Below are 17,787 nucleotides of genomic sequence, written 5' to 3'. Positions count from 1 at the left end.
GGAAAGACCTACAGTAGTTGTGTCCATTTAAATCAGATCAGATCAATATTTAGGAACAAACCTAACTACAGAAAAGACTTGTACAAAGAAAACTACAGAACACTATTATAAGAGACCTGAGGGAGCAGCAAGCAGGCCTGAGCCTGGGAAAGAATTCGAAGAGAAGTAAAAGATCAAAGTCTGGTTGGTACCAGCTCCCGCTTCCACTCTGGGGGTTACAGTTTCCACTCCAGCCCCATTTTGGCTTCAGCCGTGGACCTCTGGCCCTTGGCTCACCAGGCTGCACCCTCCCTCCCTGTCCCTGCCCTGTGCCTGCATCTGCTCCAGGAACCACTGTCATCGGAGCCTCCAGGCATGGCTGTCCCCTTCTCCCACCTGCTGTCTACCTGCCCAGGGCTCAAGTTCACAGCTTTGGCCAGAGCTGGATCTCTAGCCACCAGTTTCTGCTTTGCCCCGAACCTTCAGGAGCCGCCAGTGAATGACAGAGGCTCTATCCTCCGAGCGCTGAGTACCCAAACCTTCAAAAGCACAACAACGGCATAGCCTGTCACCTGACCTTAGCAGTCTATGCCTGGCTCTGTGACAAGACCACGCCCCCTGGTTGGATGCTAGATCACTGTAACCAGACTGGTGTGGACAACCCTGGCCACCCCTTCATCAAGACTGTGGACACGGAGGCAGGAGATGAGGAGACCTATGAAATATTTGCTGAGCTGTTTGACCCTGTAATCCAAGAATGACAAGATGGATCTGACCCCCTGGACAATGAAGCACCCTTCAGACCTGGATGCCAGCAAGATTCGTTCTGGCTACTTTGATGAGAGGTACGTATTGTCCTCAAGAGTCAGAACGGGCCGAAGTATCAGAGGACTTAGTCTGCCTCCAGCCTGCACTCAGGCAGAGCAGTGAGAAGTGGAACATGTCATGGTGGATGTACTGAGTGGCCTGAAGGGTGATCTGACTGGACATGACTATCAGCTCAGTGAGGTGACAGAGGCTGAGCAACAGCAGCTCACTGATGACCACTTGCTATTGGATAAGCCCTGTGCCCTTGCTGAACACAGCAGGAATGGCTCGAGACTGGCCAGATGCTCGTGGACTCGGCCACAACAATGAGAAGAGCTTTCTGATCTGGGTGAATGAAGAGGATCATACGCCGGTCATCTCCATGGAAAAGGGGGCAACATGAAGAGTGTGTTTGGAAGATTCTGCCCAGGCCAAGAGGTGGAGCGGCTGATCCGGGTGCGTGGCTGGGAGTTCATGTGGAATCAGCTTTTGGGATGCATCATGACTTGTCCCTCTAACCTGGGCACCGGACTTCAGGCTGGAATGCACATCAAACTGCCCTTGCCAAGCAAAGATACCCGCTTCCCAAAGATTCTGGAGAACCTAAGATTCCAAAAGTGTGGGACTGGAGGAGTGGACACAGCTGCCACAGGCAGCACCATTGACATCTCTAACTTGGATCGACTGGGAAAGTCAGAGGGAGAGCTGGTGCAACTGGTCATTGATGGAGTAAACTATTTGATAGACTGTGAGCGATGCCTGGAAAGAGGCCAGGATATCCCCATCCCTCCACCTCTCGTGCACAGCAAGCATTAACTCCTCCTTCCTAAGAGATCACTCGAGATCCCTGGGACTTCTGCTCATTGTAATGGTGGCCCATCCTATTTGTCCTGGACTTGCTTCTATCCTAGTAAAGACTCCTTGTTACAGTAAAAAACAACAACACAACAAAAAAACGAAACTCTACAGGGAAGGAAGGGGGAACTGATTGCAATGATCAACAAATAACCACATACACAAACCCCTCTGGGGGATGAACAACAAAAACCAGGGGGAAGGGAGACAGCAGTTGGTATAAGATATGAAAATAATAACAATTTATAATTTGTCAAGGGGTCATGTGGATGGGTGAAGAGAAGCTGATACCAAGACCTCAATAGAAAGTAAATGTCTAGAACCAAATGATGGCAACATAAGTACAAATATGCTTGATACAACTGATTGTTATAAGAATTGTAAGAGCCCTCAATAAAATGATATTTTAATGAAAAAAAAAAAAACCCTACGTAAAAGAGACCAACATAAATGGAAGACCTACATAAATGTTCATGGATAGGAAGGCTTAACATTGTGAAAATACCAATACTACCCAATGCAAGGGAAGGTGAAGCAATAGACTAGAGGGGTGGCAGGTAGTAACTTGGGTGAGGAGGTTTTGTAATCCACAAGAAGGAAACGAGAAATCAAAGGAGGGAGGGTAGGGGATGGGTTGACAAGTAACTTAAACTGATGAACACAGAATTGATGGTTGTAAATGTAAAACACACACACCTAATCCACAATTAAAGCATTATTTTAAAAAAAATCAGATCATAGCACTTTTGGAGTTTCCATTTGCACATAGAACAAAACTCTAATTCTGCAATGTCAACCTCAGAGTTCTACCTCTTCAAGGTCACATACTCGTCTCTCATGCTTTCCTCTTCTGCACACTGGTCTGCTCATGGTTCTCAAACACTCAAGTCTAATCCGCACCTCATAGCCTTTGTACTTGTTCTTTTGCATCAGTGCACCATCTCTCCAAATATATCCATGGCTGAAGGTCTACCTCTGTGATAGGTAGGTTTAGTGTGCCAACATGGCCAATGAACACACGTGGGATTAATTGAAGGGCGGAGAGATAAATGGCTCAGAGAGCCTCGCCTTTCTTGTATTTTGCTCTTTGATGATCGGACCAGTATGCGGCTGGCTGCCTTAGCTTGTTCTCTGCCTCAATTTGCAAGCTACAACTACCTGTGGGACACCTAACTCGTGGACTGTGTCACTGTAGTTTGAGGTTCCTTCAAGACCTGCTTCACCACGCTACTGGAATATACACCACTTGAGCTGGGGACTGTCAGACCCTGTCATCTGGCTGACTGTTGGTGACCCGCCTTGCTGTTTGCTTGAGGTGACCAGATTTTAACATTGGTAAAGTGGGACACCATTGATTAAACTCATATCCTGGCAAAATAGCCACATGGCAGCCGAAAACCATATACCCTAGCTTGTCGAGCATTCTTTCCAAAAATCGGGACTTTTTAAAAACACCACGGGATGCAGGGAAAAATTGTTAAAAATCGGGACTGTCCCGCCAAAAGCAGGACGTCTGGTCACCTTATGTTTGCTGCCTGTGACCGGATAGCCTGAATTGTTCTACAGAGGACTAACCGGCGGCCCTCAAGACTTGAAGGACTGTCAGTGTATTAGCTGTCTCATGGAAGTGAGTTGCACTGAGCCATTTGTACTGCTTTATAGATTAATTAACTGTTTATTTCTCATGTTATATATATATATATATACACACACACACACATATATATATGTGTCTTGGTTTTGTTTCTCTAGAGAACCCTGTCTAACATAATCTTCCTCCACTAGAAATGTAAATGCCACAAGGATGGAAACTTTGCATCATGTACCTGGCAGGACAACAGTTAAGCATGTGCTTGGCTACTGACCAAGAGTTTGGTAGTTCTAAACCACCCAGCTGTTCCTGGGGAAAGACCTGGTGATTTGTATTCAGAGTACGCAACCAGAAAACCCCTATGGGGCACTTTATCCACATGGGACCACTATGAGTTGGGACTGCCTCAACAGCACCTAACAGCACCGTATCCCGGTGGTGCAGTGAAATATTTGTTGTCCAAATGCGCTTTACACAATTGATGTGTGTATTGATTGGGATAACAGTTGTATGAGCCCCTAATAAAATGTTAAAAAAAGAGAAATATTTGTTGTCTCTGCTCCACACAGTCTTTGTAACTGCCACCAGGGGGCTTCTCCTGATGGGTGTGGGTGAGAGAAGGCTGGAGAAGATGCTGACAGATTATATGGTTCCATTGTGAGTGATTGTTAATGAGTTTATTTGTGATTGTAAAAAGCTGTAACTCTGATGCGGGGATTGGTCGATGTTGCCAACGAGGGGCTGTCACTACCATCAAGAAAGAAAAGCCAGAACTGGAATGCATCCTCTGGACCTCGAGATCCCTGTGCACGGAAGCTCTTTGATTAAGGCGTAGACAACGGTCACCCTAGAGAAGGTAGGAGAGAGGTGGTGGAGTGGCAGCAGCAAAACCAAAAGCCAGCACAGGGGTCAGAGTGGTGGGCTTCTTGGCCCACAGAGAAAGTAAAGCTGCATGCTTTGGGGTGGGCAGCTTGCTTTTCAGTAGCACAAAAAGAGCTTTGTAACATTGCCTGAGTTCAGCAGAGCAGGGGGGGGGAGGGGGGACCAGAGTAAGACATGCCTGTGGGCACCAGCGAGAAAAGGCTGTCCTGTGGAAGACCTGTGTGTGGAAGAAACCCTTCTGATCCTGAAGGATAACCTGTTAACGTCCCTCATAGAGACCATAATCCCGAGTATGGTTGAGCTGTGTGTGGCCATCGTAATGAGACCGCTCTGTGGAGTGGAGACTGCTGTGGAAGGGAATGGTTGTTGTCAGAATTGATAGGGAATGTTGGAAGGCGGAGGCATGTCTGACCTCAGTTTCCTAGAATCAGCCTTGGGCTGATGTGGAGTCTGATTCTCCCTCTTCTTTATGAAGTCAGGGCTTTAGATGCTACCTCACCCCCAACACACACACACACACACACACACACACACACACACACACACACACATTTTTACAATCCCTAATGCCTGCAAAAAGTTCAACCAAGTTTTATGAAATAAATACATAGGGGATGTAAATTAATGTTCTTCCAGAGTCTGTTTTTAAGAAACGCTCAGCAACTTCAGAGAAAGAACAAACAGACTTGAGGGCAAAGGTGCATTTGAAGGAAAGAACATAGGCCCACTGTACCAGGCAGCCTCTAATGAGGACAAGAAAAACGTTCACCACACAGATAATGTAATCAAAAGAACTGGGTACTCAGAAGATGAGAGGGATGAGAAACCAATGTGAGATGGGGAGATCGTCAAGGGATAAACAGCACGAGTCGGTCATTTCCACCCTGGAATGAAGGCACCAGGAGAGGGGGAAGGATTACCAGATCTTAGGGGACTCAGTCCCCTGGCTGTAGGGACCGCTGGTCTATTCTGTCTAGCAGAGCTAGAAGGATGGAGAGGATGTAGCTACTGTTGGGGACTCCCCGAAGACAGAGAAAAGTTTTGGCTTGTTCCCATCCTCCAATATCATCCTGGTTCCCCTGGCTGGTCAATCCCAGCCAGAAGGTGGCGGCCACAGACTCAAGCCCCATAGTGACGCTGAGCAGGGGAGGAGAGGGTCAAGGAATGGGTCTGAAGGCAATTTGTGTCACTGCAATGCAGCTATTATCATTCGTACACGTATATTTGCCCCAGTTTGTACAGGTCATCCCAAAGGTACCCGCTTGTTTATCTGACATCTCCCACTCTACCTTCTAGCCTGTCCTTTTTTAATAACACCCCCCTGCCTCCTTCCCTTATAAGAAAGAGGGATCAAAAGGGGGAGGAAAGTGGGGTGATAGTCATCTTGGGCTGCTCTCAGCCCACACACTTCTATTTCCCCAAAGCCACATGCCCTCAGCCCAGAGCATGCTGACCAGCAAGCATTCCAGTAGACATTGGCCAATGAAGGTAAGTCCACACTCCATTCAGAGACTCACAGGCGATGTCTTATCCTGGAGAGGCCCGGTGGTGCTGGAGGTCGGTTGAACTATTCCCCAATGAAGAAAACCCAAAGGTAATTTCCCTGACTCTGGGTGACCTCTTATCCCTTCATTCTTCCCTCAAGCAGTGCCATCTGCAATACTGAGCACCAGCCCAAGAGATGGAAGGGCAAAGGAGGCGAGGCTGCGTGCCATTGTTTCTTTCACTGCAGCATAGAAGGCGTTTGTCACCGTGACAAAAGCAACCTGAAGAGAAATGGCTCACTGAACCGCCAATGTGCTGACCGGGCCTAGATGTTCGGTGATGCATTTCCCAAGAGAAGATCTGGGGCGACAGCAGAAAAGATCTATCAAGCCAACAGTGAGAGAAGTCAAAAGGAGGGATAATAAGAGGTGAGTTAATGACTATTGGGAGCGCATGCCCCACCCACACACACTCCTGTGGGTGCGCGCACGTGTGTGTACACACACACACACACACACACACACACACACACACACACACAGGCAGTGTAAGGTGGGGAGTGCAGTGTGGGGATGAAAGAGGTCTGGAGCTGAGCAGGCCTGGGTTCCAATTTTACCTTCCTAGCATTTCAGCTGCATCCTCAAGGGCAAGTTACTCTCTGAGCCTCTTTCTTCATCTGTAATCAAGTCATTAAAAATATTAAATAAAATGAATGCTTACCTCAGTGAGTAACTGCAGGGATTAAATGAAAGGTTACATATAAAAATATTTGTGTCCTGCTTGTCAATAGTAGCACCCAATAAATGTCACTGCTGCTGCTGTTGTCACTACTGCTTTAAGGTGTCCTCCTGTGAAATGCGACAATTTGGCACTTCTATAAAGCATTTAGAAACCAACCTCTTCGTATTTGGGAAATAACAACAGAGTTATCTTTCTAATTCGTTACTAGTATACCTATTACATGTTAGCGTTTCATTGCCATGCATTTATAAAAATGATTCTGTTATCACCACCAATGTAAAAAATAGTGCTCAGAATATTTGTCCAAAACCAGAGTATCATGTACACTAGCCTGCCTTCCACTCACTCTTCACTGGCATTGAGCATGGCAGGTAAAAACTACAGCTCATGCCAAGCAAGGGCACAATGTTTAATAATAAAAGCATTAAAATAACTGCAAAACAATAGAAAAGCAGTTTAGCTTTGTGGATAAAAGTGAGGTCACATTGAATGGAGTGCAAGGCCTCACCTATCAGTTCAGGGCTATGAGGCATTATTTGACCTTTGGGGGACTTGGTTTCATCTTCTGTAATAGTACAGAATTCAAAGAGGCTCTGATAAGATGAATGTAAATCAAAGAGTATTGCTATAAAAGTATTGGTATAATTCTCTTTTGAAGTAGAAGGAGAGAAGAAGAGGTCAGAGTGATGTGATGTGTGAAAGCCTACACCCACCGTTGCTGTCTTAGAAGACAGGCAGGGACTGAGAGCCAAGCTTCTAGAACCTGGAAATGGCGAGCAAACATTCTCCCCTCAAGCTACCTGAGCCCGGTGAGATTTTGAACCTACTGAACTATAAGATAATATATTAGTGTTGCTTGAAGCCACAAAGTGTATGGCAAGGAGCCCTAGTGGTGCAGTGGTTGAGGGCACAGCTGTTCACTGAATGGCCAGGGGTTTGAACGCACCCGCTGTTCTATGGGAGAAAGAGAAGATGTGGTCGTCTTGGAAATCCAGTTCTACTCTGTCCTATGGGGTTGTTATGAGCGGGAATTGACTTGATTGCAGTGGATGTTGTTTTGTTTGTTTGTTTGTTTAAATATGCAGCAGTTTGTTACAGCAGCAACAGTAAGCCAATGCAGCCGCTGATAAAATTCTTGGTCAAAACAATGAAGCTTATTAATAGATTCCCATGGACCAGTCTTTATGCTAAATAAAACTTCCATCAAGCACTTCAAAAAAGCATCTGTACCCACTCAGGTGTTCTTGTTAAGTGCCATCAGTTCCGTTCCAAATCACAGCTCCCCTGTACACAATAGGGTGAAACTTGTCTGGTCCTGCACCTTCCTCACAATTGTTACCAAGTTTTGAGCCCGCTGTTGCAGGCACTGTGTCCACTCTGCCTTGCCAAGGGTCTTCCATTACCCAGTCAGGTGGGATAGGAACATTAGAAACGGGTAATGAGATCTTCATCACTGGGTTTTGGTTTCCTCTTGGGATGGAGAATGCTCAGTCTGTCTTATGTCAATGAGGTCTCACAGCCTTGCAGATAAACAGGACAGCTAGCAGTTCCACCCCACCTGATGTTCTAGCAAATTACCTGTGCTAGCAGTACCCCACTTTAACCAATCAAAAACAAGAGCCGGAGGAGTGCATACCTTCTCGTTTCGAGGTGAAAGATTGCCTCTTTGTTGCCAATGTTTCGTACCAGCAGGACCTTCTGGGTGCTGTATTTGACAGGGCAAGTGGAAAAATTCAGCTTGTCGGGGAAATCCAAGATGGCTCGGGCCCCAACCGCTTTGATTGGCACGATGAACTTCTCTCTTTCTGTGACACAGGTCAGCAGGTGGGCATAATCCTACAAGGGAAAGGCGGATCATGGCGATTTGTGGGAAAGCGAAGATGGTCAGCATGAGCGTGTGAGAAATACAGCCGCAGGTCGGGCATTCTGCAAAACAACTTCGTGGACGCTATAGGAAGCTGTCTAAGCAAGGACGGGTGTACTTTCTGCGAGATTCCCTTTCCTGAGAAAAGAAAGACCAGCCAGCTCTGGGATTAAAACCTACGTACCAGCAGAGCAGCGTTTGCTTTACGTGTTCTCTAGATGTGTGAGGACTGGAAAGGGGGGGACACCAAGGCACAGTTTCTTTAGATCAGAGGAGGTTCACACCATGGTCCTTGTCCCACCTTGCTCTGATCCTGGCTTTCCTGGGTTAGCTGGCCTCCCTAATTCAACCTGAAATCTATGTTCACACAGTGGCCAGAGGAATCTCTCTAAAAAGGACGTCAGCTCAAGTTGCTCCTCTGCGCAAAATCACCCAAATGGAAAGTCAGAGTGCCCGTGACCTCTGCCCTTCTCCCCCTGTGTCCTCACAGGGGCTCCCATGGTGCTCCTTGAACAGGCCAGAAATGCTCCGCTCTAGAGTCTGCACGTGGTGCTCCCTCTGCCCAGCACACTCTGGGCACAGCTTCCTTCCTCTCCTCCAGGGATTTGCACAAATGTCCTCTTTCTCCCTGAGGCCTCCCTGGTTGCCCTATTTTAACCCTAACCCTCCTCCTCCTCCCCTGTGACTTTCTAGCCTTTTGTCTTATTTTCCACTGCCATTTGACACAGCCTATATTTTAGTGATTTATTGAGTCCTATTACTAATTAGTTACTCGTACACCTGTGTCTCCTTCCACCTGGACCACTGTCACATCGACAGAGATATTGACTTCTTATACCCAGTGCTTAGAACAGGGGCTAAGACTTAGCCAACATTCTAAAAATATTTGTTGAATGAAGGAAACTGAGTATTATAAGATTGGGTACAGGTAGGCACAGAAAAACAAAGCATGATAAGGACATAGAGAGTAATTAGAGTGCTCTCTTTGATGGGGAAGGAGCAGAGCGGGTTCAGGGTTGGGCAGCTAACCTAAAGGTCAGTGGTTTGAACCCACCAGCCGCTCCATGGAAGAAAGATGAGGCTGTCTTCTTCCAGAAAGATGTACAGCTTCAAGAACCCCGAGGGGAAGTTCTACTCTGTCTGATTTGGTCGCCATGAATCGAAATTGAGTCCCTGACAGTGGGTTTGGTTTGGCAGGGTTTTTTATATGGGTTGGTTAGGGGCACTTCGGTAGAGATCTGAATGAAGTGAGAAATGAAGCCATAGATCCTGTAGCCACAAGGGATGGAGGAATAGAGAGTGGCTAGAAATGAGGCCAGAGAGGCCGCCGGGGACCTTGCGAGCCACTGTTAGGTTATGAGTCTGGCTGGAAACATCACTGATGCACTTTAGAGCCACCACTGGCTGCTCTCTGGGCAACAGACTGCTGGAAGGCTAGAACAGGAAGTGGGGGACCAGTGAGGAAGCCATTGTCGTCGTCCTGAGGTGCCATTAGCTTAGACCAATGTAGTGAAGTGCTTAGGCAGCATTTGGCTGTAGTAAGTACTCAATAAAAGTTAGCTGTTAGTATTAAAACTTTATGTTAAACAGAATGATCCCTGTAAGGCACAAGGGATGGAAAAACCACATGGGTTTTCTTTGTTACGAAGATAATAATCACGATAGTAATGCTTACGATAACAATTCTAGAAGGAGGGTATTTCAGAAAAATCTCAGGGCTTTGAAGGAAAGGATGGATAGAAAAGAGGGAAGAGAGCAGCTGTAGGCTAGGAGGGTCAGGGAGTGGCCCTTAGATGGGCACCTGAACAACAAAAGATGCCAGTCAGGTAAGATCTGGGAAAGAAGGGTTCCCGGCAAAGGAAACTGCAGATGGGAACGTCCTGGGGAGGAACGAGCGACAGAAATGGAGGGGCGATATCTATGAAACGCATTCAAGTGGAATTGTTTGTTTCTAGATTGTAAAGCCAGTCTTAACAAGGATACTGCCCAAACATTCTGTTGTGCTTAGGTACCATCGAGTCTGTTCTGACCCACGGTGAACTTATGCACAACAGAACGAAACACTGCCCAGTCCTGCAGGAACCCTGTGCCAGCCTCACAATTGTTCCTCTGCTTGAGCCCGTTGTTGCAGCCACAGTGTCCATCCATCTCCTTGAGGCCCTTCCTCTTTTCCCTGCCCCTCCGCTTTATTGAGCATGATGTCCTTCTCCAGGGACTGGTCTCTCCTGACACTGTGTCCAGAGTACGTAAGTTGAAGTCTTACCATCCTTGCTTTTAAGAATCACTCTGGCTGTACGTCTTCCAAGGCAGATTTGTTCCATGGTATTTTCAATATTCTCCTCCAGCAATTCAAATGCATGGATTCTTTACTGGTCCTCTTTAGTCAATGTCCAACTTGTGCATATGAGGCAATAGAAAAGACCATGGATTGGGCCAGACCTTACTCTGAACAGGTATTGTGTAGCAGATTGACTTAATGCAATGTGTCTTTTCATCTCTTGACTGTTATTTCCAGGAATATTTATTGTGAATCCAAGCAACACAGAATCTTTGACAATTTCAATCCTTTCTCCATAAGGCCCAGATATGAGGATTTTGGTTTTCTTTACATTGAGTTGCAATCTATACTGAAGGCTGCAATCCTTGGTCTTCATCAGCAAGTGCTTCAAGTCCTCCTCACACTCAGAAAGCATGGTTGTATCATCTGCATATCGCAGGTTGTTAATAAGCCTTCCGATCCTGATGCCACATTTTTCAAATAAGCAAGCTTCTGTGATTATTTGCTCAGCATACAGATTGGCTAAGCATGGGGAGAGGACTCAACCCTATCACACACCTTTCCTGATTTCTCACAACAGAAAGATGCTTACTTGACTTTTATTGACTACGCAAAGGCACTTGACTGTGAGGTCCACAACAAACTGTGTATGGATAACCTTGAGAAGAAGGGGAATTCCAGAACACTTAACTGTGCTCCTGTGGAACTTGTACCCGGATCAAGAGGCAGCTGTGAGGCCAGAACAAGGGAATACCCACACGTGAGGATGTGGAGCTTGTATTAAGTATACCTGATCCTAGAAAACCCTGCAACGATAATGAAACCATCTAGCCTGATCGCCTCCGAATCTTAAAGAGACAAGTACTGTTTCATTTTTCTCTTCGGAGATCAGATCCAGCGAGCCAAGCCTGTGCTGGGAATCAGCAGCTGGAGAGCACGTGGCACAGGGGAACACACTCCTCACAGCCTCTGGGAGGGAGGACCCAAAGGCCCTGCTGAACCTCGCAGGGGAGGAGCTCCCCAAGTGTGTTGTCTTCACTCAGGCTACCTTTGCACCCTCTCCTTCTTGTTCTGTATGGAATCCAAGACCAATGAAGACAGCTTAGGAGGCTACGTGAGATACTGACCTCTTAACCTTTTCAAGTTTCTGAATGAGAGAGGTTTGAAGTTTGATCCAAATTAAGAAAAAAAATGTTCATCATCAATTCATACACCCACAAGAGAATATGAAGAAAGTACTTTAAACAATTCCTCAAGAATGTATTCTCTTCTCTGAGGTTAAGTATTTAATATGACTGCATGAGACTATGCAATGTATCATTCTTTGTTGCTCGACTGGCTGAAAATTATTTCAGATGTTATGACCTAGGAGGCTTTGTCAGCCTGCAAGCTAAGCGGTTCCTTCACCTGATGGACTCTCTTCCGCTGTACTTAGCGTCAGAGGCAATCAGGACACCACTCAAAGCCAAAATGTTTGTTCGGAGCAACTTTCCCCCTCCACTGTAGGAGAGAGGTCTGCCCAGAAACCCCTCCACACCCTGTGCTAGCCCACAGGGCAACGGTCTCCAATGGAGCAACCATTCTAAGTCTGGTCTGTCAGCCTTCTTTCCAAAATGCTCATCCTTCAAGCTGTCAAAAACCTTACCTTAGCCTAGGAATAGAAAGCAGTATGGCAGCCATTCTGTCCTTCAGAAGGTCAAGCAAAGGAGAGCAGTGTCTTTTCCTGCAGCAAATAGGAGTCTCTGTGACACTGCCTGCCTCTCCTCCCCTCTGAACTTGAGGGAGGTGTGGCTACCACCAATCTGATTAGGATTCCAGGAACTTAATGGTCAGCATCCCTGAGAAATGTTCTAAAGCCCCTATCCTGATGAAAGTGTGTACATAGAAACCCGAGAAAGCCAGAGTTTGTCTGCGTATGGTGGAAACCTGTCACAGAAGACAAATGCAAGTGTTTCCCACTAGAGAATGGCAGAACAAGGCACGTGAGCAAGTTCTTGTCAAAGGCCAAGAACTTGTCAGACCTGACAAAGCCAAGCAACCCCACTGAACTCTGGCTCTCCCAGGTTATTGTATGTCACACACATCTGTGCTACACAGTGCTGCCTGAGTCTGAAATTCACCATCCCCAAATGGAGCATAGTTTCTGAAATGAGATTCATTTTAAAAACGAATTCGATACAGTATCTTGAGCCGTGTGCACGATCAGTATGACTCTTCGTATGATTTACCAGGAGCCTCAGCTTCCTAGCTGCATCTGAATTATCTCCACCTATTTAAAAAGAATGACCTCTGACCTCTGGCTTGAAAAGATACGGGGGCTTCCAAGCTTATTTCAGTCACGGTTGAGTTTGATATAAAATAACAAGGTGGTTACTTCTTGATTCCCATGTAGGTAGAAACTAAAATAAGTCTATTCAGACCATGGCAACTCTCTAGGTTTTCTGAGACTGTGAATCATTAGGGGAGCAGATTATCTTGCCTTTCTCCCTCTGAGTGACGGGTGGGTTTGAACTTCTGACCTTGGGATTAGCAACCCTACTGCCTAACATAAAGACCCAGGAGGCTCCTTTTTGTTTTCTAAACCCCAAACCAAACCCATTGCCATTGAGATGATTCGGAGTCATACCAAGCCCAAATCTCATTGTCATCGAGTTAATTCAGACTCACAGTGACCTTACAGAGGATTTCTGAAGCTGTGTATCTTTACGCTTACCAGACAATGCCACCAGGACTTGGGTTTCCCAGGCTGTAAATCTTGGGGTGGGGAGGGGTGGTCTCCCTTAGAATGACTGGTTGTTTTAAACAGCCAACCTTATGGTAACAGCTCCACCAGCCCTCCAGTGTTTGCTTTCTAAAGTACCCCCAAATCTACCAACCCACCTGCATCCATATACTCTGTCTTCATGCCTGTTCATGTCTAAGACCATCTGCTCTCCTTGTGTCTCAGTCCTTCTTGCTTACTTGGGGTTTTTTTTAATCATCAACATCCCTGCTCTACTGAACATTCCCACATAAGTTTAAAATTATGCTTGGATCGCCTCTATCTTAAATATAAAAAACCAAAAAAATATATATAAAAAACCTACCCTTGACCCCACCACCCACCTCCAGCTACTTCCTCATTATTCCAATTATACTTTACAGCAAAACTGGTTATTGCCAAACCTCACTTTTTAACTGCCCCTTCATTTGCCCCAATCAGACTTTGGTACCATCACTCTGCAAAAATTGTTCTTATAATTTTACACTAATGACCTTGCCAGGTTTAATGATTCCCCCATCTTCCTTTTGCTCCACCTTTCATAGCTTTGGACACAGCTGGGCTACTCATTTGACCCCTGTGACTTTCTCCACCACCATCTCTCTTATCCCTGGGTGAGCATCTTCTTTAACTGCAGATACATTGATATCCAGTTGCTTACTTGGCATTTCCACTTGGACGTCTGAAGGGAAGTACAAACTTAACACATGAAAGGTGGAGCTCCTGATTCCTCACCACCACCCACCACCCTCAGGCCCCCTAACCTGCTCTTTTCTTCTTCCCTAGGTCAGCAAATGCTGCCACCATTTGGCTAGTTCACAGTCAATACTTATCAGCCAACTGACTCCCTTCTTTTTCATACCCTCCATCCAATTCATCAGCAAATCCTGACAGATCTAACCTAAAACTCTATTCCTAGTCCACCTAATTCTCATTATCTTTACCCTAGTCCAAACCATCCTCACTTTTTGACTGAATGCTACAATAGAATCTTTCTCCTCTATTTGTCAATGTTTAATTCAGCACCATGGGATAGGGAAGGGGGAAAAGCTTAAGCTACAAAGTTTATTTCTCTCACATAAAAAAAAGATTTCAGAAGTGAACAGACCAAGATGGCATGGTGATTTAATAGTGTTATCAGAAACACACATTCCTGAATTCCTCCTTTACTATTCTAGCACATTCCTTCAATGTCACCTCAAGGTGCTGGTGCTTCCTGGCACACGGCTCTCTCTGCAGAGTGATGCCGGTAGGAAGACAACGCAGAGTACCTCCCTTCAGTGTCAGCTCTCTTAAAGTCATCACCTCAAAAGTCCTTCTGTACTTCTCATTGGACAGTACTTGGACACGCCCAGCTGCAAAGGAGGCTGGGAAGTGTCACCATTCAGTGCAGGCAGCAACGAACCCAACCAAAATGTCTAGTTCCCTTACCAGTGAGGGACCAGAAAATTGATGTCAGCGCAGACAACGAACTGTGTGGCTCACACCCTTGTCTCTCCCTTCTCAGCAACCAGAGTTATCCTAACGTGGATGCCAGATCATGTCAACATTCCCAATCAAAATCCTCTACAGTTGATGAGAGTGAATTCTTCTCCACCTCATTCCACCACCACCACCAACAACAACACCCACCCTTTTAGGAGAATTCTAATTAGTGAATGTCGAATACCTTATAAAATGGGGAGAATTCCTAACTTCATCATTAGCCTTAGTATCAAATGATGTTTATCAAGTCCAAAACCAAATCCGAACTCAGTGCCGTCCAGCCGATGCCGACTCAGGGTGACCACCCTGTCGGTTTCTGACACTAACTGTGTGCCGGAGTCGGGAAGCCCTTCTTCCTCCCTCAGAGTGGCTGGCGGTTTCAAACAGCCAACCATGGGGGACCACAGCCCAATGTGTAACCACTGCCCCTCCATAAAGCTGACAAGATGTGAAACAAAATAAAAACCACTTTCTGGGAGAGGAATTTGAAGGCACCGTTCCCCTGGGAGAAATGACAAGAATGTTAACGCCTAATACAGTCATGATCTGAAAGATACTTGAACATTTTTCGCTCATGCTTCGAACACAGGACAATTGTGAGGATGGCACAGAAGTGGGAATTGTTTCCCCCGTTGTACACAGGGTCACTAGGAGCCAGAACCAACTTGGCAGCACCCAACAACAACAACAACAACAATGCTTTTATCATCTGGATACCACACTTAAGTGAAAGAATCTTCTTTACATTTGCTTGCGATTAAGTTTCACTTACTTATTTCATTCAACAAATCTTCACTTCACTCTGACAAGGTGCCATGCACTGGGCTAGGCAGTGAGGCTCTAGAGGTGACCCAGACAGAACCATCCAAACCCACTGCCACCCAGCATAAGACTTCCAAGGTTGTCAATCTTAATGGGAGCAGGCAGCCTCATCTTTCTCCCATGGATTGACTGGTGGGTTTGAACCACTGACCTTGCAGTTACAGCCCAACTCCTAACCCACAGTGCTGCCAGGACTCCTTCTCAGAAGGAAGAAAACAAAGCTTCTGTCATTATTTTAGCTTAAGAGCCAACAATCATCAGGAACAGGACTGGATTGTGGGGAAATATTTAGGTTCTAATTCAAAAGGCTGGCGACATCGTTTATTATTGGACATCTAGGTGACATAAACTATGTGAACATTGTTCTACTCTTCTCTGGCCACACGGAACAAAAATTTATAGTAACAAACCAGGTAAGCAATTTTGACAACCAATTGGATGTTTTCCTAAGACATAACTGAGCAGTAAAACTGCCTCACTGCACCGTGTCTCTAAGCCACTGCTTCCCTTTCTGTGAGCCACCACTGTCATAAACAGATGCTTCCTTTAGTCCGAGTAAGCACCTATTGTGCTTTCTCATGAAACTTTACTATTTCTCGCATTCCTCTTCATAGTAAAGATGCAAATTTGAGCAGTCAAGGGAAACAGTAGGGTCTAGAATTTCACAGAGCTGTTTTATAATAATAGGGACTATTATTCTAGCTCTATATGCATGGCATGTATCCTAGGATTATTAGATTAATAACCCACCCACTCATTAAAAAACAAGTCTGTGTGAGAAGCAGAGATAAGGGACGCCAAAATGAATTTACTGCACCTGTTATCTGAGTGTTTGGCATTCTTCCCAAGCTAAATCCCCAGGAAACCAGATTAGTAGATGACAGAAAAAAATTGCATCATCGTCCTCGACATGCTAATATATATGGGTGCTGGAAATCCAATTGAAAGTGGACTGGCTTATTAGGCTGTGGCATGCTGCAATTTACATATCTGACACTCCAGATGTGACAAGGGTAGATGGGAATGGAGTGTCCTCCGATCAGCAGGGGATAAAGAGGGTATATGCAGATGCACTTGGGCTATCAATCTGACCAACTGAAGAAAAAGTGACACTTAGTGAAATGAATGAGTCTTATTTTTCCTGAAATAACTCTGGCTCTTGTCACTTTTTGGCTCTACTCTGGGGGAGGCCCTGAGGATAGCACGCCTCACTCGAACCCAGCGTTCCATGCACAGCCCCACTGGCGTCCCAACCGTCAGGCTGCCTACAGATGCCAGATGACTGGGGGGGCTCCTGAACCCGGGACCCCGTTGAGGGTGCCGGTGTGATAGGATCTCTACAGAAAAAGGTGCCCAGAACCGCAGGCACGTCCCCAAATGCCCGTCTGTGTCAGATGGCCAAGCAAAGCACAACACAGCCCTGTCTTTGGGGGAAAAAAGAACCTTGAAAATGACAGCATAGCTCATAGGTGCTACTCAAGCCCAACACAAAATATTAATGGACCCCAAATGTGATCGTTAAAATTCTCATAGCCTGCTGCCATGGGGTCAATTCTGACTCAGAAGCACCGGGGAGGATTGTCCCACAGGGTCTCTTACAGAAGTAGACGGCCCTGTGTCTCTTCTGGGGGTTCCAGCCATTTGACCTTTCTTAGCAGCTGAGTGCTTTAACTGCTGTGCTCCTCAACCACTGTTCCCTCACGGTAGCTTCTCATGACCCGCTTGTAGCCTCTGATAACGTTCGAAGTGTTTAGAAGAAACAGTATGTCAAAAGGTAGCTTACTTAACTTTTAAAATGTGGTGTTCTATCTCCCAGTAGATGCACGACGCTGGGTATGTGGAACAGTCAAGTGCAATGGAAAAGCCCGGAGTTCCACCAGCAGCCACAGCCATAGGCCCAGCAACAACCCTCGGCGGGGATGTTAGCATTTCATCTCTACAAAGTCAATATGACTACATGTCCAACACATTTCACAGACTTGTTTGCTCTGTAGTTCAGCCGGTAAGAAAGAGGCCTCTTCCATTGCACTTTGGACTACAGAGAACATGAAATATAACCAAGAAGAAACAGAGTAGTCTAACCAGCCCGAAGGGGTCCATCACCCGGACACCACAATGAGGAACGTTTTCTCAGTCTGAACACATCCATTCCTTCACTTACTCCTCACTCGGTTATCGTTCACTTCACATTCTTCAAGGGAACGCTCCCGTGCACTGGCCTGCACGTGTTTTTTTTT

The 17,787-nt window shown here is 46.1% G+C and overlaps 1 protein-coding gene and 1 pseudogene across 1 annotated transcript in view; one reads left to right on the top strand and one right to left on the bottom strand.

Annotated features, from left to right (window-relative positions):
* The window catches only part of HYDIN (HYDIN axonemal central pair apparatus protein), a 402,419-nt gene that overhangs the window by 285,507 nt on the left and 99,125 nt on the right, over positions 1-17,787 (bottom strand). The window contains exon 7 of the mRNA XM_045293924.1: positions 7,977-8,176. Coding sequence (XP_045149859.1) covers positions 7,977-8,176 — 200 coding nt within the window. The remainder of the gene's footprint in view (positions 1-7,976; positions 8,177-17,787) is intronic.
* LOC101648255 lies at positions 355-1,602 on the top strand (annotated as a pseudogene).

This window comes from Echinops telfairi, unplaced genomic scaffold (assembly GCF_000313985.2).
Source record: "Echinops telfairi isolate 266 unplaced genomic scaffold, ASM31398v2 ScPeMD7_2291;HRSCAF=2852, whole genome shotgun sequence".
Taxonomy (NCBI): domain Eukaryota; kingdom Metazoa; phylum Chordata; class Mammalia; order Afrosoricida; family Tenrecidae; genus Echinops; species Echinops telfairi.
Note: the sequence above shows the minus strand (reverse complement) of the source record. Positions and strands in the feature narration are given on the sequence as shown.